The sequence below is a fragment of the Macaca nemestrina genome, chromosome 6 (assembly GCF_043159975.1).
Source record: "Macaca nemestrina isolate mMacNem1 chromosome 6, mMacNem.hap1, whole genome shotgun sequence".
Taxonomy (NCBI): domain Eukaryota; kingdom Metazoa; phylum Chordata; class Mammalia; order Primates; family Cercopithecidae; genus Macaca; species Macaca nemestrina.
The window spans coordinates 47,555,878-47,583,185 of record NC_092130.1 but is presented as its reverse complement, the minus strand read 5'-3'; the positions used below and the strand labels follow the sequence as shown (position 1 = coordinate 47,583,185).

The 27,308-nt window shown below is 41.8% G+C and overlaps 4 protein-coding genes across 7 annotated transcripts in view; 2 read left to right on the top strand and 2 right to left on the bottom strand.

Moving 5' to 3' along the window:
* Positions 1–416: 416 nt before the first annotated feature.
* LOC105467162 (growth differentiation factor 9) lies at positions 417–5,845 on the bottom strand. Of its 2 annotated transcripts, none has more exons than XM_011716609.3 (3): positions 4,801–5,845; positions 3,509–4,720; positions 417–1,882 (listed from the first exon to the last, which is right to left on the bottom strand). In XM_011716609.3, exons 2-3 carry the CDS (start codon positions 3,903–3,905, stop codon positions 912–914), a joined length of 1,368 nt encoding a protein of 455 aa, XP_011714911.1. In that variant the 5' UTR covers positions 3,906–4,720; positions 4,801–5,845; the 3' UTR covers positions 417–911. The 2 variants fall into 2 exon arrangements, with proteins under 2 accessions (XP_011714911.1, XP_070954576.1); XM_071098475.1 differs by having other exon boundaries at positions 3,509–4,927; positions 5,548–5,845.
* An 88-nt stretch (positions 5,846–5,933) lies between these two features.
* LOC105467163 (ubiquinol-cytochrome c reductase complex III subunit VII) lies at positions 5,934–7,060 on the top strand. Its single transcript, XM_011716610.2, has 3 exons — positions 5,934–6,047; positions 6,230–6,396; positions 6,847–7,060. The coding sequence occupies exons 2-3, from the start codon at positions 6,243–6,245 to the stop codon at positions 6,939–6,941; spliced, it is 249 nt and encodes an 82-aa protein (XP_011714912.2). The 5' UTR covers positions 5,934–6,047; positions 6,230–6,242; the 3' UTR covers positions 6,942–7,060.
* Positions 7,061–12,374: 5,314 nt separating this feature from the next.
* LOC105467161 (liver enriched antimicrobial peptide 2) lies at positions 12,375–14,278 on the top strand. Its single transcript, XM_011716608.2, has 3 exons — positions 12,375–13,343; positions 13,534–13,673; positions 13,990–14,278. Exons 1-3 carry the CDS (start codon positions 13,287–13,289, stop codon positions 14,024–14,026), a joined length of 234 nt encoding a protein of 77 aa, XP_011714910.1. The 5' UTR covers positions 12,375–13,286; the 3' UTR covers positions 14,027–14,278.
* Positions 14,279–15,916: 1,638 nt separating this feature from the next.
* LOC105467160 (ALF transcription elongation factor 4) overlaps positions 15,917–27,308 on the bottom strand; it is an 88,558-nt gene continuing 77,166 nt past the window's right edge. For all 3 annotated transcript variants that reach the window (XM_011716604.3, XM_011716605.3, XM_011716607.3), the window contains 5 exons: positions 27,135–27,206; positions 25,931–26,024; positions 24,700–24,743; positions 22,903–23,123; positions 15,917–20,760 (listed from right to left, as the gene is read on the bottom strand). In XM_011716604.3, the coding sequence (XP_011714906.1) occupies positions 20,633–20,760; positions 22,903–23,123; positions 24,700–24,743; positions 25,931–26,024; positions 27,135–27,206 (559 nt within the window). In that variant the 3' untranslated portion in view covers positions 15,917–20,632. The remainder of the gene's footprint in view (positions 20,761–22,902; positions 23,124–24,699; positions 24,744–25,930; positions 26,025–27,134; positions 27,207–27,308) is intronic.

The window sequence follows — 27,308 nt, the reverse complement described above, 5'->3', positions numbered from 1 at the left end:
ACTACTGCAAGCTTAGTAGGAACAGTTCTAAATTGAGCTGGAAAAAAAACCCGTGGGGGTGGAGTGGAGGGAGCTAAGCAAATCAGCAAAAACCAAACCAAAACAAAAAACCTTCCCTGGCTTCCTTTCATAAGGTCAGAGGTTTTAAATATATAAAGAAAAAAATATACTTACAAAGTCTTTTACACAGATTTTCTTGGAAAAACATGCAAGGCAATTTCCATGAGGGGGGCAAATGTTATATTGTTCTATGTGACTCGATTGATTTATATATGCTAGTTAACAAGGAGAATTAGTATACTGTTCACCAATCACACTAAAGCAACAGAAATGGGTTATACTGCCTACTCTCTAGTCCTAGTGAGTCTCAACTTCATGAGAATTTTGGTGACATTAGCCTCCCTTTCACCCTGAAAAAGAATCAAAAGTCGAGCTCTGGCCAGCTTTTAGACACTTCCTCTCTCCCCCAAATGATCACTTAAAAGCAATCTTTAATGAAACACACACAAAATTTATGCCATTGACAGAAATTTATTCTTCCATTAAGACTACAGCAATCTGAATTGTCAATTTATAGCTGCAAGTCCCTCCAGGATGTATGCTAATTAAGGATGTTTCTCTATCAAGAATAAGACTCCTATGAAAAGAAAGAAATCGCTCAAGGAAAAAAATGTAAAGTTCTCCACAATAATTATATTTAAATTTGGAAATTAAAAAAAGGCTCTGTAGCAATTGATGTTATCCCTTTATCCTGATAGATGCCATAGAAGGTACTAATCTACACAGGTTCCTCTTTACACAACATATGCTGCATTTAGACACTTAATATACGAAGCTTTCTCTTGAAGGCACACATAGGCACACAGTAGTTACTGTGCCAAATAGGCTCAAGGTTTTAAGAGGACCATTTGTTAACGACAGGTGCACTTTGTAGCTATCATATCTTCATACTCTTTATAGGCAATTGAGCCATCGGGCTCAATGGTCAAAACACTCAAGGGGCTGTATTTGGCAGGTACACATGACGGTCTTGGCACTGAGGAGTCCAGCTTCTCGTAGATGATGTTCTGTACCATGGTGTGAACTGGAGAGCCATACCGATGTCCAACTGCTCTTGGACAGTCCCCTTTACAGTATCGAGGGTTGTACCTGTGCGGAGCCACAATCCAGTTGTCCCACTTCAGCTGACTAAAGCTAAGTCTAAAGTCATGGAGCTCACACTCATTTTGGGGAAAAAGAAACTGTTTGAAGTATTCACTCAGATTGAAGGAAGCTGGGACCAAGGGCTTCTTCAATTCAGAACTGACAGTTTCCTGACCTCTGCGGTGACGGTGATGGGAAGATCTCCCATCCTCAGCAGCATCTTCTCCCACAGGATAGGCAGACAGACTTCTCTCCTGGTCAGAACCCTGGGAAGGCCTCCTTTTATAGTAAAGGGAATACCACCTGTGATAAGCCTGAGCACTTGTGTCATTCAAATATAAGATCAGTGACGGGGGAACCAGAAGAGTCATGTTAAACAAACCATTCTGTGCTGAAGGATGCTCCAGCTGGTCTTTCATGCATGTAAAATTTATAGACATATGAATACTTCTCTTGTTGGAGGCCACTAAAGGTTGAAGGAGGCTGGTCACATCAATCTCAATCCATTTGTGTTTCTTTCCAAATTCAAACTGTGAGTTAAAGGTAAATGAGTACGGAGCTCTGTGGAGAGTCTTGCTAGAAAACTTTGGCTCCTTTATCATTAGGTTGCACACACATTTGACGGCAGAGGAAAAAGAAACTGAGTTGTTGATAGTGTACAACAAAACTGACTTGAGTAAGTGTTCAACGGTAGTAATGCGATCCAGGTTAAATAACAGGTCCACTGATGGAAGGATTCCTAAGAAGAAAAATAATCTACCAGTAGTGCTTGAATATGAGTCAACAAAACAGGTAGTCAAGTCAAAGAAATAGTACTTCGTAATATGCTATGCTTTCTCCCTTCTCTTTTCCCCCACTTTCTCAAGCCTCAAAAAAAAAAATGGGGGTTAATATAGAAAAGGCAGGCAATTGGTACCATTACTAATTCCCAGCAACCATACTGGACATTTTGTCTCCAGAAAGTCAGATTTGATGGTGAATTAAAGTAACAGGGAAGCACTACATTCTGAAGTTTCTTTTTTTTTTTTTTTTTTTTGAGATAGGGTCTCACTGTTACCCAGGCTGGAATGCAGTGGCACCATCATGGCTCAATGCAGCCTCAATCTCCCAGGACCAACTGATCCTCTCACCTTAGCCTCCCAAGTAGCTGGGACTACAGGCATGAGCCACCACGCCCAGCTAATTTTTTGTTTTTGTAGAGACAAGGTCTCGCTATATTGCCCAGGCTAGTCTCGAACTTCTGGGCTCAGGCGATCCTCTCACCTCAACCTCCTAAAGTGCTGGGATCACAGGCATGAGCCACTGTGCTCAGCCTGAAGCTTCATTCTGAGCAATTTGCTCCAAACACAGAAGCAGCTGATAAGGAAAGTAGTATTTTTCTCTTGGATAGTCTCTAGAGGGAAAACCATAATAAAAACACTTATCAGACTTATTAAGATGACATTCTAAGCCCTAGTGAAGAAAGTCAATTTAAAACAATGTAATTGTCCTAGTTAATTTAGAACACTTGAGAGGAAAAACGGATGCTCTAAAACCACTGCATTAAAATATATTAAGGAAGGAGAAAGGGTTTTAAGCAGATACAACTACCCTGTTGAGTTAGAATGGTTTTAAATCAAGAGCTAGTAGATAGAATTATTTATTTATTTATTTATTTATTTATTTATTTATTTATTATTATTATTTTTTAAGATGAAGCCTCACTCTGTCACCAGGCTGGAGTGCAGTGGTGCAATCTCGGCTAACTGCAACTTCCGCCTCCCTGGTTCAAGCGATTCTCCTGCCTCAGCCTCCCGAGTAGCTGGGACTACAGGCACGCGCCACCACACCCAGCCAATTTTTGTATTTTTAGTAGAGACGGGGTTTCACTACGTTATAATTTTTTAAAGCACCACACCCAACTGCTGAGTGAAACTGTGGACTGATACTTTGTTCTTGTAAGCACTGACTCTTCCAAATGGGAACTTTAAGCTTTTCTCTCACAGAAAGTAACAAACGAGAAAAATACCCTATTTAACATGTCACACCAATAGCTGTAAGAGAAGTTTAAGGCCCATTCCTGGGCCAAAAGCTTGGTGGACTAGAAAGAGATGCTAACATTCTCTAGCAGCACTTCCCCTCAGCCCTGAAAGCCATTAAGTCTCTGGTGTTGCTTTAAAATTCCATCATATTAGCCCACCTTAACCAATGAGAGCATTAGGAAGAAACAATAAGCTCAAGTCCCAAATTTGTTTCAACTGGATATTGAGTTTTATGCAAAATATAATGCAATTCAAGGAACTAGGCTCAGCTCTTTTCTGTAATTGAAATGCAGAAGTGTCTGTCATCTTCCCTCCACCCAGTTAACCAATCTGCTCTTACATACCTGTTACCTGGTCTCCAGGAACCTGCTTGTGCTGGGTACAGGGGGTGAAGAGCCGAACAGTGTTGTAGAGGTGACTTCTATTGGATTTAGGAATCCCTTCCTTGGTAGCGTATGTCTTATAGAGATTCTTCATGTAGTGCAAAGCTCTGGAGTCTGGTTGCAGCCTAGGTGCCCCACCTCGCCCAACAGATAGAACTTTGAAAAGCGGGGGAAGGAGGCCAGCTCTGTCTCTCTCATCTATAGGCTGCAGCAAGGACCAAGGTGTAGCTCCAGATTCCAACTCAGCACTAGCAGCAATCTGAGCATCTCCCCCAGAAGCCTGAGAACCAAGGCTAACAGGAAAACACAGCCAGGCAAAGCAGTAAAACCACAGGAGAAATTTGTTGGGAAGCGCCATGGCCTGGGAGAACTAGTGAGGAACATATTTCTCCATGCCAGTCCTCTTCCTAAAAGCCAGGAAGAGCCTAGCTTGGTCTCTTAAATAAATTTCAGGTGTGTGGGTGGACTAGGGTTGCTTCTGTAATCAGGCCTCAAGTATGCCTAGCTGAAGATGATTTTTATCAGCTGTATATCAAGCAGCTGATAACACCTTATTTAGCCAATTAGTTCATTAGATACAGATTTGGTTATTTAGCTTTCCTCTCTTTCCCCCTGGCATTTCTTAAAACCTGTTATTGTTACACTACCGGACTAGCTATGTAGCTGAAAGTCTAAGATAAATTGAGGAATGATCTTAAATAAAATCTCTCATTTTTAAAGAAATTTGGATTAAGATGTTTGCAAGGTGCCTGCTGAAACTTCTGAGGCATGTGGAAAAGCTAACCAATTATTCATGATGATACTCAGATCTGTTGGTATGCAACTTATGGTATTAGGTTTACTCTTCCTCTCAATTTATCCTCATGGCTCCTTCCACTTCCAGGTGTTTACAATATGTAATTATTCGCTGCATGTTAATTTGAGGGGTGAGAAAGTCACAACTGGCATAGAAGTTCCAGAGAGCAGAAAACCGTTAGGTTTCTCAGTCCTCCCAGGTGGCTGGGTACAGAATATGTACTTGGAGTACTGGAATTTTATTTGCAATGTTCTTAAAAGAGGACATCGCCTTTAACCTTGACTTAATTTTAAATATAACAACTTGATGTCCTTACTGTGGTCTGCACACTCATCTATACATACTTTGATTGAAAGGTTTTCGGATGTTTGCAGATGCTATAAAATAAATGAATGTTTTTTATTATTATTATTCACCCAAATGGTCGTAGAATTCGCTACAATATTTCTGTCCTTACCTGTAATTCTGTTCTTGCCTTGGAGCTGAGACCAGGCTAGGCATTATGGTTTTAAAAAATGAGGCAAAGGAGCACCATGAAAAGCTGAAATGAGGGGATATCCAGCGCCACCCCGAAGAAGACTATGCTGGAAGAAAGTCAACCCACATAGTACAAGATACAAAGCCAGTTTGTCAGTACCTATATGAGAAAACTAAGGTATGTCTGCAAAATACAAGTTGACTGCCTGCCGAGCCTCCGTGGGCCGTAAGCAGCGTTATAAAACACACCCAACTGCTGAATGAGAGCTTAGTCCTCGATTAAATATGGCCAGCAATTCCATTAACAACACTGACAGACGCCTCATGGCAAGCTGTACAGGACAACAGCATCATCAAGCAGAATGCACTTCAGGGAAAACACAGTAAGGCCTCTCACCCGACGTTCCTTGCTTCTCACGTGGGGAGAGGAAAGAACTGGGGCATCGTGATACCCCCCACCCCACGCAAACCATCTGGGGAGGACGCTGGCTGCTGTCGAGGCGGCCTCAGCATTCATCAGTTGACGATTATTTGATTATTTTTGTGGCTGAATTTGAGGAAACGTTTGTATTATCTCTTGGGAACGTTTACAGCCTGCCAGTGGACTCTAAAACAGAGGTTACCAAGAGAAGCCTTAGATGTGTGTCCCTGATTGTGGTGCTGGGGTCGCTGATGGCTTGAAAATAACAGAGCCCCCTTTGAGTTACTGGCCAAGGCTAAATAAAACCTCGTGCTCCTTTGCTGTGGGGCGGTCCGGTCTCGGGGCTCAGAGGCGCTCTGTCCACAGCTGAGAGAACTCGCAGGCCCCAAGCTCCTGGCCAGCGCGGGCCCCGAGGTCTGCAGGCCCCTTGCTCGTCACCTCGTTGTTCCCTCACCCGCCTCCCGCATTCGGCCGCTTCCTGACTGGGATTCCACAGAAAGGCCGAGGGCTGAGGAGAAGTGTGAGCGCCTCCGCCTGTCCACTGTCCCCCAAAGTCAGTTCAATCCCCGACGTCCTCCGCTAGATTCCACCCCACCGGCCCTGGCGGGGCCTCCAAGGCACCGCCCACCTACGGGTCACCCAGTCAGGCCACTTCTTTCTGGGACAAAGGCATCACCCCTTAGAGACAGCAGGAAAATGGTATCTCCCGGAAGTTATCTCACGACCTCCAAGCGCCGCTTCCAATCTTGCCGGAAGTGACGAAAGAGTCGACCGGCTCGGTGACTGCGGAGGGCGAGCTAACACCTGTGCGTGAGTGGGAGGCTGGTTGTGCAGTGTTGGTGGACCCTGAGAGGCCACGGGCGCCCCGCTGGGCTGGGGTAGGATAAGGAGTCCAGGGGCAGGAGTCTGGGGTTGGGGACGGACCGCCGCGGGGACTGCGGCGCTTTGCGAAAGCGAGCCAAGCGCCTGTCCGCTCTCGGTCCTGCAGGGCCGTTGCCACGATGGGCCGCGAGTTTGGGAATCTGACGCGGATTCGGCATGTGATCACCTACAGCTTGTCACCTTTCGAGCAGCGCGCCTTGCCGCACGTTTTCAGTAAAGGAGTCCCCAACATGCTGCGCCGCGTTCGGGAGTCTTTCTTTCGCGTGGTGCCGCGTGAGTGCCCTGGGCCTGTGGGAGCGGGAGGCTGAACCCCAGCAGCAGCAGCAGTCCCTGCGTCTCCCCTCTGAGCGCTGGCGGCCGGGCAGGCGCTCTGTAACTTGCCGTACACACCTTTCTCATTGAATATTCCTGACCGCCCTTGAGCTGGTCATATTATCCTCCCGATCTTACACGGGGAAAACTGAATTACAGAACTGAAATGACTGGCCCAAGGTCACTCGGGTGATTCCAGCGTGTTCCTCTGAGGTCATCTTTATCGAGTTCTTACCAGTGGTGAAATGCTTTGAATTAAACTTGCAGCAGATAGTGATGATAGTTGCACGGCCTTGGATATGCTAAGAACTACTTAAGTGTATACTTTAAAGAATACAACAGGACTGAGACCTTTTTTTTTCTTCTATATGTCTTATATATGTGCTCTGTTTACTCTCTTAATTTTTAAAGAGTTTGTAGTGTTTTATCTTATCTACAAATGGGGGACTGAAGAGGTCGAGAAATCCAAGAAGAAGAATCCAGCTGCCTATGAAAATGACAAATGAGCAATGCATCCGGATGACGGTTCCCTGTCTCTGAAAGACCTTTTTCTGGAAGAGGAGTCTGCATTGTAGTGTCTCAAAGACACAATAAACTTCCTATGGTCTGCCCTGTTGTGATTTTACATTTTTGTGAGTAGAATCCTGTGTGACCACTAAATATTCAAGTTAATGAAGCGCGCCTCCTCAGCATGAGTCTTTAAGTTTTGCCTGGTCTTGGATTTTGGTGAAAGAGCAGAGCTCGCCCTTTGTTCCATAATCTACAAGAAAGTAGCTGCAGCTACTCCTGCAGCTAACCATTTGTGGGTGACATGGGCTATGGGGAGTGCTGGTTCTTGGCCCTCTGCTCCCATAACAACAATAAAGTCTAGTAACTATATTGTAATTAGTATGTGTCAGGTACACTTTTATTTTTTGAGATGGAGTCTTGCTGTGTCACCCAGGCTGGAGTGCAGTGGTGCGATCTCGGCTCACTGCCATCTCTGCCCCCTGGGTTCAAACGATTCTCTTGCCCCACCCTCAGAGTAGCTGGGATTACAGGTGCAAGACACCACACCCGGCTAATTTTTTGTATTTTTTGTAGAGACAGGGTTTCACCATGTTGGCCAGGCTGGTCTAGAACTCCTGACCTCAGGTGATCTGCCCACCTCCGCCTCCCAAAGTGCTGGGATTACAGGCATGAGCCATGGCACTCCAGGCCTCAAATACTCTTCTTAGCTACACAAATGAACTGTTAAACTTCACAAGCACCTTTAAAGTATCCTCATCTGGCAGATGAGGAAACAGGCACAGAGAGATGAAGTAATTTGCCAGAAATTATACAGCAGTGAATGGTGGAGTCTTGCACTTAAGTGATGCTCTTAAAGCTATGCTCTACTGCAGGGGTGTCCAATCTTTTGGCTTCCCTGGGCCACACGCAAGATACACTAACACTACAATAGCTGATAAACTTAAAAAAAATTTGCAAAAAAACCCTCAACGTTTAAAGAAAGTTTACAAATTTTTGTTGGGTGGGATTCAAAGCCATCCTGGGCCGCTTGCTGCCAGGACTGCGGTTGGACAAGCTTGCTTTACTGCCTTTCCTCCTAAGGCGGGCCTTAGCCTGAAGGGATATCAGCTATAAAACGGATGAGGTGATCTCTTGGCCTCCACAGCAGTTTTCTGTTTCTGTGCCAGGAAGCCAACAATGTTTTCAACCGTATGTGGTTCATAAAGCCTCAAATATTTACTCTGGCCCTTTATGAAAAAAGGTTTACCCCTGATCTAAAGCCTTTAAATTATCTTTTTGGTATTAAAGGTACCATTTTCCCTTCGCCCACCGGCAGATGGTGGGGGTAGGTGTGGTTGGCAGTTTTATGCCTCTAGTTTCTTAGAGAGGCTTCTCTAAGCTTCAGGGCATGGATCTCACTTGTGGTAGTGGGTATGTGGAATATGATGAGTTGTCATAGCTCAGTCAGTACCATACAAGACATGGGATCTGAGATCTGTTTTTAGAAACTCTTCCTGCTAGCAGCAACTTTGATTCTGACTCAGACTGTTTTTTTTTTTTTTTTTTGAGATGGAGTCTTGCTCTGTAACCAGGCTGGAGTGCAGTGGTGCGATCTCAGCTCACTGCAACTTCCGCCTCCCGGGCTCAAGTGATTGTCCTGCCTTAGCCTCCCAAGTAGCTGGCACTACAGGCGTACACCAACACACCCAGCTAATTTTTTTTTTTTTTTTTTTTTTGGTAGAGATGACATTTCACCATGTTGGCCAGGATGGTCTTGATCTCTTGACCTCGTGATCCACCTGCCTCGGCCTCCCAAAGTGTTGGGATTACAGGCGTGAGCCACCGTGTTCGGCCAGACTGTATCTTTATTATCCTAAATACTGCTATTGCCTGTTAAGAATCAAAAGTTAAGATACTTCAAAACATGGCTGGATGCGGTGGCTCATGCCTATAATCCCAGCACTTTGGGAGGCTGAAGTGGGTGGATCACTTGAGGTCAGGAGTTTGAGACCAGCCTGGCCAACATGGTGAAACCCCGTCTCTACTAAAAATATAAAAATTAACTCAGCATGGTGGCACACACCTATAATCCCAGCTACTCAGGAGGCTGAGGCAGAATCACTTGAATCTGGGAGGTGGAGGTTGCAGTGGGCAGAGATTGTGCCACTGCACTCCAGCCTGGGTGACAGAGTGAGACTTCAAAACAAAACCTAAAAGATGAACTACATTGTGAGGTAGGATATGGGGAGAAGGCTGAGTCTTACAATCTTGGGCTTGTCCTCTTAGCCCGTCACTTCCTCATTATGTGATACAGGGAAGAAACCTACCTTCATGAGCCTTAAGCTTCGCACCCATAACGTGGAAATATTATAAAGTTCTTGGGCTGTGATGATGGTGAAATGAGTGACAAGTGTCTGTCAGGATGGTATGGGCTTAACATAGGGCAACTAACTGAGGAACTCTTCTACCCCACCCCCAAAAGACAGGCCAGTTTTCCCATTTTTCTCTGTCGAGATTTATTCCCAGGTCTTGCAACATATTTGGGTCATAGACTTCTTTGAGAATGATGAAAACTGTGGACCCATCCTTACAGTGCATAGCTTCAAAAAGTTCACAGCCCAGGGGAGGACCACTGCTTTGAGAGGCCGTTAATGTCTTTCTGCCTCTGGTGTTTGCCCCAAGCTGCCGGGTAGACGGCCACCCTCTCCCATCTTGCTCGCCTTGTTCTACACTTAGACTATTTCTCCCTGGTTCTTTGACTCCTTTGGAGAGACCAGCTCAAAAGATTGAAAGCCATTTTCTCAGCCCAAACCAGGCATTGAGCCTATTCTTTTTATTCCAGGAGTGCTCTACTGACATGACTGTGCCGTAAGCCCTGTGATGTGTTGAGTTTCTGCTTTGGATGAAATTAGTCTGCTTTAAGCCTGTGTCTCATCAAAGGGCTTCCCTCTCTAAGCTTGGAGGAATGGCTCTCACCTGTGTGGCAGGAGTGCTGAGGTGGTGGGTGTGTGGAATGTGGTGAGTTTTAGTCGCTCAGTGCTCCTATACATGATCTGGGATCATTTTAGGGGACATTCTATTTGCGTAAGTCCTCAGAGGAGGACCTGAGTAAAGCCTTTTAAGGATGGGCAACTGCTGTGGGCTTCAGTGCTGGTAACCAATCTGGAGCCTCCAATCCTGGGTTTGGATCCCTTACCTGCTACTCTGGCACAACCACTTGCTCCATTTAACCTTTCTTTCTCCACATGCTCCTGGCCCCACAAGCGTTTTTAATCTATGGGCTGCAGAGTCTGGTGAAAGGAATGCCCTCGCTCTTTTAGTTTGCAAACAGTCCTCAAAATGCAGGCCTAGGGTAGGCCCAAAAGTCTATACCAGTTCCAGCTAGCAAAAAAGCAAATACACTTTGACCTTTTGTTGAAATTTTACCTGGTAAAGTTTTTCCATTTCAGAGTCTTTCATCTTTTATTAGGCACCTTCTGCTTAGGGACAGCAAAAAGTTTCCAATTACTGCCAACTCCCAGTGATCGACCTGGAATGTGTTTCAAACAGCTGCTCATGTAGCTATACCCTCTTTCTCCCATTTCATCCTAAGCATTTGCCTCAGAAGCATAAAATCTCTGAGAGTTGTATCCAGAGTTACCAAGCTCTCGGCTATCAAATCTGCTTCAGTCTCATTTTCTTCTTGTAAATTAATCATTTGAACCCCCAAAGTGACAGAATAGGAGATTAAAGCCCAAAGAGGGGAAGGGCTGGCCTATGGGCAGTTGCACTTTGTAGACCCCAGGCTACTGCTTACCAGTCAAGCATTCTATCTTCTTATAGCTGAAACTGTTAAAGGCTGCTTAGGCCTTTCTATTGGATAAGGAGCATGTAGTTCACTGAGCAAAATACTTGATTGTAGAGTCCGTGAATTTTTTTTTTTTTTAATTTCAAGAAGAGGCCTTCCCAGTCTCTCAAGTATGGGATATCTGTGGACAAATGCTGTCAATTCAGCTAAGTGCTGCCCGGATGTTGGTTGAGTTTGATTTTTGTGCCATACTTAACTAAAACAACTAGAGTTCACGTAGACATATGTTAAAATACTTTCCCCTTCCCCAACAGTGGTTCCTTCAACAGTGACTAATGGATTTTTTCTTTTGGGGAGAGGGTGGCATACAACATAGAAGCTTGAACCAAAGTCCTCTGCAGTGTTGTCACCCTCATGAAGATGAAGGGTCCTTTCCCCAACACACAGAGGGGCAAGGGCTTCAAGCTTTCTTTCCCTGTGTTATCGGCTTTACAAATTAACACAACAGGCTAGTTTGATCCTGCTAGTAGAAGTACAGGAAGGCAGAAATGGAGAATTCATCTTTTGGATGAACAGTTTCCAAATCCCATTTGGCACGTCACTCTAGACTGGTAAAGGGGAGGCTGGCACTGAGGCCACAGACCCAACTGGCTCTAGGACATCACGTTGTTCAGTCCTTTGCTTATCTAATCACATTTGTGTTCTTACCCAATGCTCACTAGGTCACCACTTAGCCACTTCCCCTCCCAACAAAAGTTCCCAGTTAGGCCCCGTCTGGGATCATCCAGTATCCAAGCTCAGGGGTGAAGGGAGGGAGCAGATAACTAGTCTCAACTGGTTAGTTGGTATATAGGTCTCTTCTCAATGTTCCTAAAGTGCATGCAGTGGCATCCCCCTCCATGATTCTGAGAGGACTAGAACCAGGACAGTCAGATCTGTGGTCACATCCTGCCCAATTCCAGTTCTGAGGTCCATCAAATCATCTGCTTCTCCCTTGGCAAGAAGCCGGTCAGTGGCCATCCTTTTCTACCTTCAGCTGTTGTGCATCTCCTCCACTTTTTCCTGGGGTAAAGGAACAAGCAGGTTCTTACCCAAATACCCAACGTGTGAAGATGAGACGGCCCTTGGGAAGAGGTATTAGCCATGTTTTCAGTGTGATGCCTGGCAGAAAGAATTTGTTGTATTTGTCTTAAGCTTATTATCCTCCCAGGTCATAGGAAGATCTAAAGTTCAATGAATCTCCTTACTCTGAATTCACAACTTTCCCCTCAAACTTAAAATGCCCATGTCATTTCACTAATACCCGTAACTACTCATGGTTTAGATACATGTCCTCCCTTGGTCTAGAAATCTGCAGCAGTGGGCTGGGTGCGGTGGCTCACACCTGTAATCCCAGCACTCTGGGAGGCTGAGGCAGGCGGATCATGAGGTCAGGAGATCAGGACCATCCTGGCTAAAACGGTGAAAGCCCGTCTCTACTAAAAATACAAAAAATCAGCCAGGTGTCATGGCGGGCGCCTGTAGTCCCAGCTACTCGGGAGGCTGAGGCAGGAGAATGGGGTGAATCCGGGAGGCAGAGCTTGCAGTGAGCCGAGATCGCATCACTGCACTCCAGCCTGGGTGACAGTGCAAGAGTCCATCTCAAAAAAAAAAAAAAAAAAAAAAATCTGCAGCAGTTCCTACTTAAACTGATGGATGCTTTGGGCTTTGGAGATATCTCATCCCTATGCCTGCTGCCCTGAATCTGCCGGAAGGAAAGGCCCCACTCAACTACTGGGAAGAAAGCCCATAATTCAAGGCGCTTAATACAGTCACTACACAAGCTCTCCCTCTGATTTAGGAGATCTTGTTACCTCCTCATCTGCATGTGCTTAAAGACAAAAAGAAACCTATAATTATTCATCACCTGTGGTCCAAGTAAGTCTCACATCCAGCCATTCCCCTGAGGGGGCAGGTGGCCAGACGTTGAACTTTCCACAGCTGGGTCTTCATTTTACTAGTGAGATGAACTGGTGCAGATTAGGGTGATAGTCCATCTAAGCAAGTGGAGGATCTGGGGAACTGTAGACCTTGCTGAAGCATCCTTCCACAGAAAGGAGATAAGGGCCTTATCCAATTGCCTGTACACAATAGATCAGTGCTTCTTTCCTAGACAAGGCCCAACGGGGTCAACATTATTTCTGAAGACTTCATTATTGGAATTCTATGGGAGTGATCTCACTGAGCTATTTTGGAATAGCAATGTGGCTAGTTGCTTGACCTCCCTCAATGGTTTCACGTGGCTTTTAAAGGGAAGGAAGGGCAGTGCTGACTTTTGGTAAAATGGGCAAAAGGGTCCATGCCAGCAACACAATCACTCAAAGTCCAGATGAGGGATCAGTAAATACAACGTGCCTGAAAGGCGGCCCTTGAGCACATTCCTCTGGTAGATATTAACTTATTAAATTGATTCTGATTACAAATACAAACTTTGCCCCCATCTCACCTGGTAACAATGCAAGAGTCGATGTCAGTCTATAAAAGGAAGTAGGAACTGTCCCTGGCTTTCAGGCTCCAACATCCTCCCTCTGTCAAGATGTGGCACCTCAAACTTTGTGCAGTCCTCATGATCTTCCTCTTGCTGTTGGGCCAGGTAAGGAGGGAAGGATACATATGTGTATGTGTGGAGTGTGGAGATGATAGTGGTGGTGGAACTTGAAAGCTAGACTCAGTCCTGAGGAATGGTTCCTCTGTTCTGGGTCTACAGCATCTGGGGAATGATCATTCTTCCAAGGTGTGCAGCAGGGTGTCAACACTTCCATATCTGAATGTCTGCCCTACAGACAGATGGCTCCCCAATACCAGAAGTGAGTTCAGCAAAGAGAAGGCCACGGAGAATGACCCCATTTTGGAGAGGGGTTTCCCTCAGGCCCATTGGAGCCTCCTGCCGGGATGATTCTGAGTGTATCACAAGGCTATGCAGGTACTCCACGAACCTGGGAGTAGGGTTGGGCCAGAGAGCCCTGGAGAGCTGGGCAGAGGAGTGACGAGGGGACACATGAACCTAAGAATAAAGCTGGGATGGAGGAGTTCTAGGCTGAGACTGGGAGCTCCATGGAAAATCCATTAGGCGTTAGGAGCCAAGAACAGCTCCATGTGGGTACCATGAAAGAGTGGTGCCTTTCCATTCTTCAGTCTTTCCTGAACTGGATAGATCAAGTGAAGAGGAAGGAAATGCAGCATAGGTGGCCCTGGTCATTCCTAGACCCAGTCTTAAACTACCCTTTCTTTTCCCCTAGAAAAAGACGCTGTTCCTTAAGTGTGGCCCAGGAATGATGTACATACCAGGGGAAGAAAGGACAGCAGTCACCTCTCACAATGCTCCGTTCTATGGAATATTGATTAGCTGCATTTTGGCTGGAGACACACAAGTGAAGCAATCTTGTATTTTTAATATTTAAAGGCAGATGTATGCTTTAAATTGGTCTCCATTTCTTCTTAGAATGTTGATATATGGATAAGTATAACTAAACTTGTCAATTTAGAGTTTATTTTTCTATGGATACTATTAAATGTCTCAAATTGAAATTTTAGCAGTTTGGAATTCAAGCTTTTGAGGGAAAGAAGGATTCACTTTGTATACTAAAGAAAAAAACAGCATTGCCCAATAATGTGTTAACTTCTCAATCTGGAAAGTGTGGTGAGAGCTACATAATCAACAGCTCCGTAATCAACTTCAGCAAGTTCTTAAGTTGTGGATCCCTTCATTCCATAACTCTTCAGGGAGGTGTCAAAGGTGGTCAAGCTTGGGAGGCTGAGGCAGGAGAATCACTTGAACCTGGGAGGCGGAGGCTGCAGTGAGCCGAGATCATGCCACTGCACTCCAGCCTGAGTGAGAAAGAGAAAGACTCTGTCTCAAAAAAAAAAAAAAAAAAAAAAAAAAAAAAAAAAAAGTCAAGCTTGGCACTTGCCATCTAATGAAGCACCCAGGTTTGTCTATGACTGCCTGAACATAAGGTAGAACAGAAAGAAAGATCTAGTTTAATAAAGCAATAAAAGCCCAAGCCACCAAAAGCACCAAAAGAGATTTATGTTGGGACAAGGTGAATTTTGACATATGCACAAGGACCCATGGCCAGCAAGTTCAGAATTTCTGTAATCAGAAAATGAAACCTCAGCTGGCGGGAACAGACTTTTAAAGAGTAGTAATGGACCTTAAGACACAAAACAGGAATTGCATGAAAAGGGCTCAGTTGAAGAAATATAAAGAGCACAGTGTTCATTAACTTTAATACAGAAAATCTATTTGATATTTATTAAACTTAGTTTCTCCAGCTATGGTTTGGCATTGTACAAAGCATCTTAATGACACAGTAAAGTTAAAAAGATCTTTACAAATTGAAATGTGATACCCTTGTCTCCAAATATTTTAATTGCCATAAATTTGTTTAAAAATACACATTAAACGCATGTTTGACACTCTAAACTTTCTATACTCTCAATACCACAAAATACATATAATATACTATACAGATGTGGAAAAATCTAGTTAGTATATAATACTTTGCTCACCATTAACAGCTTTATCATGTGAAATGCACATACTGACTTAGAAATCCTAGCTTTTGAGCCCCAAAGTACCTCTGAAATTTTAATGTATTGCAACAAATAAAAATCACAGTATGTAATTGAAATTCTGGTTGAAAATGTCAGATGCCTAAATATTTTGGATAAAAGAAACGTAAAACAAAGATTTGGTTCATGTACAAAACAAAGGCATCCTATCAGTCACTAACAGTACCTTTCTGCAAAATCAACAGGCTTTTAATTTATCAGTGACATTACCTCCCCTCCAAAACCCTCCCCAAATATCAAACAATTATTTACCAAATAATTTTAATTTCAAATAAAAGGATTTTCAATAAATATATAAGCATTTCCATCCTCCATATACAAAATTTCTTAAAACCATTCAAAACGGAGGCTAGATAGAAATTTTCATAACTGTGCTTACCAACCCCACAACTGGCCCTCAAAGGTGGTGCCTTTTCAGGCAATGTCAGCTGGCCAGTTCTGTTGGTGAGCCCCCCACCCCCCACCCCACCACTGTTGAATGCTCATGTTAATGATTTGCCAGGTGTGTGCATAAAGTTGTAAAATGGGGACACTTCTGGAACAGCAACAACAAACTCAACAATATGGAAAATCATGGCATTGATTTGAAAGGCAGCATTTCCAAATTGATATTTTCCAGAGAGGAACATACCAGGTAGAAAATTCCAATGGTTAAAAGCTGAAAAGAAATCCCACATGGAAGCAGTTAAGAGGTCAAAACTGAGTATTACTAGAATTTCTGGGTGGGAGCTTTTTTATTTTTAAGAATGGCAAGTTATGGTTAGCTGAGTAATAGCGGCAAGGAGGAGGTCAATGCTGACATTCCTGAAAGTCAACTTCTTTACATGATGACTACTTAGGCTGCTATTTTAGGATACTTAAAGATCTCTAAGACTTGGATTAGACTTAACTTGAATACCTTATTCTGTGACCAAATTACATGAAAAGAAGATACATAGTTATTCTTTCCATTCCCTTTTCTGGAGACAGCAAGTTCTAATTAACCATCGGGTTCATGTGAATAGGAGCTTTATAAGACCAGCATCCACTTTACAAACTATTAATAATTTACTTTTTGTCACTTGCTAACGTGGTTTTGGGGTCTAGAGGTCTAAAGTGAATTTCTCCATTGGTGAGTATCTGAAAGACGTGCTCACAAACATGAAAAATTTGGCCTCTTATCGCTACATATTCCAAGGCATTCAATAATTATCTCTTCTATTAATTTTACTGAATAGCAACCTTAGATGTGCAGTATTATTACTGGAAAAAAGCCTGCCTCTTCAATACATTAATGCATAAAGCTGAAATGAAATTTATGTTCCATGTATTAGGGGATATACAGGTATGATAGTTGTCTATATGGGTTTGAAATGCTCTGGCTCCCCAAGTTACTTAGGTTTTTTAAAAAACATCATCACAAGCTGCCTAACAGTCACCCCCAGTAGATGTTCTTGGGACCCAGACACAAACTCCTATAAATCAAAGTATATAATGAGGCCATACTGTTCAATTAGCAACTGGAAAATTAAAATCTTTCCCACCCTGTAAGAGCCCTACGACACTACAGAAGGGCTCAAATACATTTTAAAAGTTAATTTACTACAAATCATAGTAATTAAGCTTTAACAATCTAAAGGAATACACATTGCACCCTTGAACATTAATATTCAAGGTGTCAACAAGAAAGTGTCTTAGATCAATTTAATAAATAATGTGGAAATAGTTGCACTAAGCTAAAATACTAAACACACACATTTTTGACAAACTAATTTCATGTTTTCATACATACATACATATATATAAAGTGTGTATGTGTACATAATTTTAAGATCCAAAGTTGCATACCCTTACACCTAGAAGAGTGCACAGTGTACCCCTCCTCTATATAACTAGGCATCACTGACTGGAACAATCACTGGCTGCTCTGACACTCCACAGAGTACTGGCCTCCAGAGCCAGAACTTTCATTTATAACAGGTGCCTTTTGTAGGCTCTTGCTTCAGAATGCAAGTTCATTCATGAAAAAATGTACCAACGTTTCTGTCATTAAATACAAAATGATGCTGTCTGATCTGTCTGATTAAACCTTTAATGAAAAGAAACAAACAACAATTTTTAAAAAACTAGTGAATCTAATAAAGCCACAAGTGTGTCATTCAAAGTACAGCCCAAGTGCCTATGAATCCGCCACTGTGAGAGCTCCCAGAAACACAGGTGACTGTGGGCTCACGCACACACTGCTCTCCATTGCTTTTACGCTAGAGAATTAAATCAATGGTGGTCAACCTTCTCCACTCTTCGGCAGCTATAGCTGTTAAGTTTATCTGAATTACTCACTGCGTATAAAGTCACTTCTTGGCTACTTGCCCAGAAAAAGGTAGCACTGAGGCAAGGAATGGGCTGGATGCTTTCTAGCCAGACTGGAGCCTGGGCTGAGCTGTGGAAACTCCCCTGAAGGGGAATGCTCCCCACAGCCCAGCCCAGTCCAGCCCAGGCAAGACTACTGTGACGACTGCATCCACTGCAATTGGTTCATTGGTTGCTTGTAAAGAGTCTAATGGTGTATAGGCTGCTGCCTCCTGGCATACAAGTATAGTGATAAAGAGCAGTCAACAGAGTAACTGTTAAAATTGTTGTTTCTATAATTAACCATATATTCAGTCAAGTCTCAGACTAAGTTTTTAGCCACTTGTCAAATTCAGTTTTAAATGGTTAGAAAACACTGAGGACACCTATTGAGGAGGGAGGGAGGAAGGTCACCTGTAAAGGAGTCCAAAGTATGTGCTGGAGCAGATGATGACAAAGACAGAACATCTAAGAAGACAGACGTGAAGGAAAGGGAGTAGTATTTCCATACACTATGACATTGAAAATTCAATCATTTACGATAGGATTCTGATCCACTGCCCATTACTACCTTGTAGGAAAAACCCTCCACAATGAAAAGGCTGAAAAATTCATTCTCCAAAAATTGACACAGTTTTAAAGAGAACATATTAGAGCAGCACCATAAACCATGCAGGAAACTCTGCTTTAACAAAATATCAGTGTGACCCCAGAAATGCTCCTGCTGCCTTTCAGGACATACAAGAGACTAGAACACACTAGAACGTAGAGGTATCCCATTGGCTGTTGTTGCTGAAAGTCTGAAAGCCCAGAGGATATTCTTTCCATTTCTAAGACATCACTGCAAATTAAGGAATCTGAGTCAGAGAAATCAGAGAATGACAAGACATACATGTACTTGATTAACAACCATTATTTCTTACTAAATAACTATCATGATCATTGAGAAGTTGTCCTCTTATGGAAAACTGTTCCTAGAACACACTAAGATTAAGTTAGAAAGATATCAGAGGCAATTTCTCCAAGGGAAACTGGTTAAATTCAACATAATTTGTACATCTCAATCTTCAATGATATCTAAAAACAATCTGAAGTACAAAACAGTTAAGAAGCTCTATAAATATGAGGCCACAAGGACAATGAAAGTTCACTAACTTCAGAAATAAGTGTAAAAAAGACTCAAACACAAAGGATTCACTGCACTACTGGACTTGAAACTTTTCTATGCCTTCGTTCCCCTTTCCTATTTCAAGCCTTAGCAATCATCTACAAATAGTAGTATAATCTTTTTTTCTGACTGGATGGATTCATTTCTGGAATGGGGAGAGGGACAAACTATTTTTCAAAGCAGCATTACCCAATTGGTTAGACTAAGTCATGTACCAAAGCAATAGCTTTTCTGAAAGAACTAATCTTTATATGACCCTAAAGAAAGATTTAAAATGAAAGAGAATTTAACATTATTATTGTAGAAGACCAATCATGTATGGACGATCTGGTCCTAGTGTAAAACTTCAATTGTAAACAATCCATAGAGTCTTCATTTAAAGGTAAGATTTAAGGCACACCAAACATGATAGGGGCATGAAAAAGTATAGAGGGTACATTTCTTACCTTAGACTTCTATATGCACCTTGCAGCAAAAGGTACTTTGATATACAACTCTTACAGAGCCAGCTTCTTAAGCTCTACCCTTGGCTCCCCTCCCTGTCCCGAGAGCTCACACTGAATCAAGTTAGGTACACTTTTCTAGTGTGAAATTTTCTGATTCCATCAGAAACACACATCATTGAAGAGGGCCTTCATAATACAAAAGCAGTAAACACAAGATAGGTTTAAAAAGGAGAAATTCATCATCTCTACATCAGGCATTAGAACTGTAAGTTGTATAGCAAAAGCACACACCAAAGCTCCAGCCTGTTTCTGTATCAGTCACTGCATGCTCATATCAGAGCATCACAATCCAGTATGAGGGGGAAAAAAATCTGAAAAATAACTGTAACCGTCAAAGATAATCAATTAAAGACACATAGGCAGCAATCCTCAGGAGTTGGATCATCCTTTTTTCCACAGTAACTTATTCTGTTTCGATTAAGTGTCAAATGATTAGCAACAAAAAATAACATATGGTTTTAATAAAATCCGTAACGTTCAGGATTGTCCTTTTATGAAACCCTTCAACACAAAATGCTTCTTCTAGAAAGTTTGCCCTCCCTCTTTTGTAATGCATTAAATGCAAGTTATAGTCACCGTGTGATTGCTGTAGTGTTATTAACACACATTCACAGTTTTTGAAATAATGCATACCAAATCAGACACATTTCATAGTACATACATGTAGAATGCCATTTTCTCATATTTAAGTGATTTTTTCATGTGTAGAAGAATATCCTTAATACTAACTGTAAATTCCACAATAATAAAATTGGAGTTAAGATTTCAAATATCAGATCAGGTAGTAGGTGTAGAAAGAATATGTCCTTATTTTAGATGAACCAATTCTTACTCTTAGAACAGCTACCACAAAAAGATATTAGGTAATAAAGCTCCCGAAGTATATAAATAAAAATGTCTACATTAAATTTATGCTAAATATTCAACAGAGTAAATTTATAGGCAGAAATAACTAAGTCTTAAACTAGCCCCAATCTGGGAACTTAAAAAAATTAAAATAAATAAAATTTCAATTCATTAGTTATTAATTGCAACTGGAATTTCAATCTTATCATAGCTCATGGAAACCATCTTATCAATATGCTGCAGAATTAAAAGCATTTAAATAACTGTTCACATTGGAAATATTAAAGGGGCCAACTGACATGATGGCTTTGGGTTATCAAAAACAACAACACATGAACCAACGAGGAGAAAACTATTCCTCATTCTTAGTGTCGACTAGGTGGTATGTTATGGCAGTTTTCCTTCGTGATGTGACACAGTGTTGTGGAGAAAATCAGAGGCAACGAGAATGTGTTCAGTTCAAGATACCAACTTGGCATCCTGGCGAAGCCAGTGCAGTCCCTGCCGGGTATAACGAACTAGATCTGTCATGATGCTTGCATTAAAGATGAGAGGGCCCATTACTTTATCCAGTTCAGCAAAGAATTCTAGAAAACCAAAAATATTCATTAAATGATATATACTCTTTTGAATCACTGCTTTAAAATTATGAGATTATAAAACAGCATTCATAAACTCAAAAAAATACTTCCTCCTACACTAAAATGCTTACTGTCTATGTTTTAGAGCAAATCATTCCACAGTCTCTCAAGTTATATTTGTTCCCTAAGTCATGCAACATTTTAAACAGAATGTATGGTCAGAAATTAAGTGTTATGTATAAGCAGGATTCCATGAATGGAAATGATAAATTGCTATTATGTAGTAAATATTATTAAAATGAAGACTTAGTGCCATAATGTGCTACTGATTACTCAAAACATTTTGTGCTTTTGTATAAGACGCAAGTGATACAAAAAGGAGGATGTTTTTTGCGGGTTTCCTGTAACAGCCTCTGTGAGGTTAGATACTTAAGATTATATCAAACTTTCAGCTACAATCATATGCCATGAACCAACTGATAACTAAATCTCATGTTTTTATTTTCATTTATTTTTAGACAGAGTCTCCCTGTCGCCCAGGCTGGAGTGCAGTGGTGTGATCTTGGCTCACTGCAACCCCAGTCTCCTGGGTTCAAGCGATTCTCCCGCCTCTGCCAAATACAAAATACAAAAAAGGTTTTCTTTTTGTGTTTTTTTTTTTTTTTTTTTTAAAGTAGAGACGGGGTTTCACCATGTTGGCCAGGCTGGTCTCGAACTCCTGACCTTTGGTGATCCACTCGCCTTGGCTTCCCAAAGTGCTGGGATTACAAGGTGTGAGCCACCATGCCCAGCCACAAATTATGTTTTTATAAATACAGCTTTATGTTGAATGTTGGGATTCCTAGCCTGAGCAACGTAATAAGACCTTATCTCTACAAAAAGTAGAAAAATTAGCTGGGTGTGGTGGCACGCATCTGTAGTCCCAGCTACTCAGGAGGCTGAGGCAGGAGGATCACCTGAGCCCAAGAGGTAGAGGCTGCAGTGAGCTATGACTGTGCCACAGCCTGGGTGACAGTAAAACCCTGTCTCAAAAAAAAAAAAAAAAAAAAAGTTGGGATTCCACTTTTACCTTTCTCTCATCATAACCTCTCTTTAGGGATAGGAATCTTTCATTTTCATCTGATTACCTGTTCATACTGTATTTAAATATACTCTGTGACAAAATGACACTTGATTGGCTAATGTAGTGTTTCTCTGCAAACGAAGAGAAGCTGCATGCACATATTTGCTAATAACATCTACTAAATAAAATGGTGGTTATACAGTACTTTCCACTAAGGTCTTCAAATACTTTATAATTCTCAATGTCTTTGGTTTGGGAAATAATAAACTTTTAAGGGGCAAAGCCTCAAACAACCTAATTTTAAAGAATGTTAAGAACTCTGGCCGGATGCAGTGGCTCACACCTGTAATCCCAGCACTTTGGAAGGCCAAGGTGGGCAGATCACGAGGTCAGCAGTTCGAGACCAGCTTGGTCCACATGGTGAAACCCCATCTCTACTAAAAATACAAAAGTTAGCTGGGCATGGTGGTGGGCACCTGTAATCCCAGCTACTCAAGAGGCTAAGGCAGGACAATTGCTTGAAACCAGAAGGTGGAGGCTGCACTGAGTCGAGATTGTGCCACTGCTCTCCAGCCTGGGCAACAAGAGTGAAACTCCATCTCATTAAAAAAAAAAAAAAATTTCTATTCATTTCCTAGTCTCCTTTATTTCATAGGTTTCTTCCAATACACCTAAAAATCCAGTATGAACATGCTTTCTTATACATTAACCTTCTCAGATGTACAGATGTTTGGATGTAATCCTATGCCTATTGCCAAATTTACTATTAATCATCCTAGGGTAGAACATATATTTTATTACTTTTATGGTATGAGCTACATTTAATGTGCCAGAATAGAGGCACATTCATCTTAGACCAAGAACTATTTTCAGTTTAGTTTTGTCACCAGAATCACGAGGTATCTTTTGACCAAATTCAGTTTCATTTAGTGTAACTGCTAAGCAATGAAGACTATTAACAAAGATTATCATTAACTCTAAAGTAAATAATAAAACTAAATATAGACTAAATACTTACTTAACTAAATTATAAAAGTTCCTTCTAACAATTCCATCCCTTGAAGTTTATCCAGAAACCTACCTACCTTTTTGCTCTTTGGAAAGCTGTTCAGCTTGGTCCCAAATTTCAGTGGCATAGAGGAAGTTGGACGTGACCTGAACATAGCTGGCTGCCATCTGGTGGATCTTCTGTGGAATGGTCACTGAAGAGCCACTTGCAGAAGCACTACTGGCCCCAGATGAATAATTTCCTGAATTGCCTGGTGACAGCTTTGGAGAAACAGGGGAAGGCATCCCCACAGCTTTGCTACACAACAGAAATAGGAAGCTTGTTCATATGGACATGGTGAGCATCATAAAATCAAGTACTACTAGCTCTTTCTTCATGAAAGCATTTAAAATGTAAAGATTCTCTTAAACTAGATGGGTTTGCAGACAACTACAATTTCTTCTAAATAAGTACTATAATCTTGTAATTCATAACCTTATTATCTTAGAATCTATACCCTTTGTTTTAATGAATGACAACAAAACAAGAGATGGACAATAACTGAAGAAGTCATGCACCTTGTTAGTGACAGTTCAAAGACTTAAAAGCCAGATCCCCTCACTCTCTGCTCAACACTTTCCATCTATTCAGGCATATAATTACATATTTTTCATACTGTTTTGTAGAAAGTTTGGTGGAATTCACATTTAACCTAAAAAACTGTCGTAGAAGATGGGAACATATTTAATTGAACTCCATAATTTCTGACACTTTCCTAGTTTAACCAAATTACTCAGAGCTGACAGAGGTACAGCTCTCTCAAGCAACTGTAATCACCCTAAGCTTCCTGCCAATTAAACATGTCTTAGAAAACATGTATGTTGAAATCTGGCAGGTTCATTTCAGGAATTCTAAAATTTGTGAAATGTTCAAGACTCTGATCACACACTAAAAGAAAGGAAAAATCAAAAGTTGGAAGAAAAATAAATTTGTGTGTTTGTGTGTGTGTATGTGTATATGTGTGTGTGCATATATATATATATATTTTTTTTTTTTTTTTTTTTTTTGGGGGGGGGGAGACACTCTTGCTCTGTCACCCAAGCTGGAGTGCAGTGGCGCGATCTCGAGTTAGTGCAACCTCCACCTCCCTGGTTCCAATGATTCACCTGCCTCAGCCTCCGGAGTAGCTAGGATTATAAGTGTGCACAACACCACACCCGGCTAATTTTTGTATTTTTTAGTACAGATGGGGTTTCACCATGTTGGCCAGGCTGGTCTTTAACTCCTGACCTTGTGATCTGCCCACCTCGGCCTCTCAAAGTGCTGGGATTACAGGCGTGAGCCACCACGCCCAGCTTGTTTGTATTTTTATCTGCACTTTTAACATTATAAACTTATGTAAAAAAATACATGCAGGACAAAGAACATCAATTCTTATAAACATAATAAATGAACAGATAAAATTAAAAAGGTTCCATGGTGTTTATTATCCTTTGGGAGATCAGTGGGATGAGACTGACATGGAGATGGAGGAGAAATCACAATCATGTCACTGTTACTAAATTCTGGCAGTGCCAAGATTTGACTAAAGATAAGCCTGCTGTGATAAGTCCAAGTAATTATGGAAATCAAACTGTGAAAAGGGTTGAGTGCTAGTAAAAACTCAGATTTCTTAATAGGTGAAATGTCTCATATCTATAATCTTTATGATTATGTTCACTTATATTTTCAATTCATAAAAAATAGAGAAAAAATTATAACTTCTAAAAATATTTTATCAGAGACTGTTTTACTTATTTAAAAAGTAGTCATCTTTCCTTTTTTGGAAATTGGACCATACTCATTTCACTTTTATTGTCACAAATAATATTTTACATAATAAAATTTTACCTACCTTCCCAAGCCAGGTGATGGTGCTTGAGAATTATTATAAGAATTCTGTGGAAAAAATAAAATGTACTTAACAACAACAAAAACCACCACTACTTTATAAAGTTCTAAATATATTTAAAAGCACTGGGTCAGAGCTGATCGCAAGCAGCTTTAAGACACCAAAACGTGTGTGTGTGTGTGTGTGTGTGTGTGTGTAAAAGTACAACAGAAAGAAATTATTAGGTGAGAGCTGGGGTGTTCTGGAAGACTTCACAGAAAAGGCAAGGAAAGAATGAGTAACACATGGATAAAGGGAAAGGGGATAAGTCCCAGCTACTCCCAGCTACCTGAGAGAAGCTGCAGTGAGCCATGATCGTTTTTTTTTTTTTAAACTCTCTCTTAAAAAAGGGGGTGGGTGGGTGGGTGGAGAGAGGGGAGAGATGAATCATACTACGCACAAAGGCTGCAGAAAAGACAATGTATGTGGCCCCATGCAGTTTGCCTAAAGCAGAGGTTTAGACAAGGAACAAGAGAGAGACCCCTGGGGGCCAGGGTAAGGAGTTTAAACTTGACCTAGCAGGCAACTACTGAAGGGTTCCAAGTCATAATCAGAGGCAGATTTTAGCAGGATTTATGTGGTGCTGGCCTGAAGAAACACAGGAAAACCTTTTAGGCAACTAAGATAGTAGTCGGAAAAGGATGGCATGAAAACAAAAGTTTTTTTTTTTTTTTTTTTTGAGACAGAGTCTCTCTCTGTCACCAGGCTGGAGTGCAGTGGCCTGATCTCGGCTCACTGCCGCCTCCGCCTCCGGGGTTCAAGCAGTTCTCCTGCCTCAGCCTCCCAAGTAGCTGGGACTACAAGCGTGTGGCACCATGCCCGGCTAATTTTTATATATTTAGTAGAGATGGGGTTTCACCATGTTGGCCAGGATGGTCTCGATCTCTTGACCTCGTGATCTACCTGCCTCGGCCTCCCAAAGTGCTGGGATTACAGGTGTGAGCCACCTCACCTGGCCGAAAACAAATTATCATTTAAAAAGTAAATACAGCCACTGCACATGGCTACCAGAGTTCTACCATCAGATACACGTACATTAAAAAACTTGAAGAAACCTCCAACTTATTTGAAAGGTCCCAAACAGTAGCTCCTCCCCTGGTGTGTTTGCATAAACATGAGGGCAGTTCTGGGGTGGAGATGGGAGACTGCAAATTTTGTCTCCTAGGAAACGGACCTTGTGCTTCTGTATGCTTACCTTCAGGTGCTCTGTCAGTGTCTTTGAGTACTTCAAAGCATTTTCTTTCTTCAGTTTGAAAAGCCTCAGGTACAGCAAAGACTCGCATCGCAGGCTAGCCAATGGAAAAGGGCAGCTTATTTACCAGGACAGCAAACTGTGACCAGATCTGCACAGTCTTTGCATTGTGCAGGAGACTGGCTCATGTGACCATGGCATAGGCCACAACATTAACCCTTAGGCAAAACCAACAGATGTGTTCTTATTGTGGTACACGTCCTACAGAGGGGAAGATGGCTAAGAAGCCTAGGACTAGCCTCTCATTATTTGCTGACATTCCAAAATCCAAACCTTATCCATAGGACACCAACGTGTCATGAAGTTTTAAAAATTACGAAGGGGTAGAATTTCCAAACCAAAGTGTAAATAATCTAAAATTAAAAAACAAAAACTAAGAAACTCAACTACAAATATTACAAACCAAAACATAGCTTACAAAGACCCTGCAGGATCATCCCTGCCTATCTCTCCAGTCACACCCAATTCTCGCTGGTCTTCTTTTAGTTCCTTGAAAGTTTCCCATTCCTTTCCACCATCCAGCCCTTGTACATGTTGTTCCCTCTAAATAGATTAGGTCTCCCTACCCTCTACTGTTACAGTTACATATACTTTTCTTTCAAAACACTTATATCATATGGACCTGTATGATGATTTGTTTGATTTCTGTCTTCTCACACTAGACTATACTCCATGATGAACAGGGCTGTGTTAGTTTTCTTCTTAGCTGCATTCCCAGTGTTAAATACAGTGCCAGGTAAAGACCTATAACAATCGAACTGATAATATCTCACTGGGATGAAGCAAACAAGTCACATCCTTTATTCTGAGCAAACTAGATGCTTGCTCCCTAAGGAAAAGCATGGGTGAATGGAGAGAGAGGGTACCAAAAGAAGAGTGTGGAAAAGTGATTATTCAAGACCATGGACGTTTCTACCATCAGTCCCACAAAGCCAAGGCTTTCATCAAGAAGGAAATGGATCAGCGACTGACAACTCAAACTTTTCAGTAGGAATTCTGAGTTACTTCCTGCTTGACCCGTCAAGAACAGATTTAAGACACGATTATGGAAGGCTGATTCAAGGAAAACATTCAGAAGAGCACACACAGCACTATTTATTATAGAACTTCCTGTCATCTAGCAGAGGCTAGAACACAGAAAACTCACCAAAGTACTGTGAGTCGTTTATCTGCAGCTGTAGCATCTGGTGCCAAGTAATTCTTTAGCTTCATAGTGTATCTGTTGAGTTACAATAACAAACAAATGACAAACAGAATACTTCACCTTGATCTTATGATTTCACTTGTCCTTAAAACATTAGAATTTCAAACCTAAATAAAA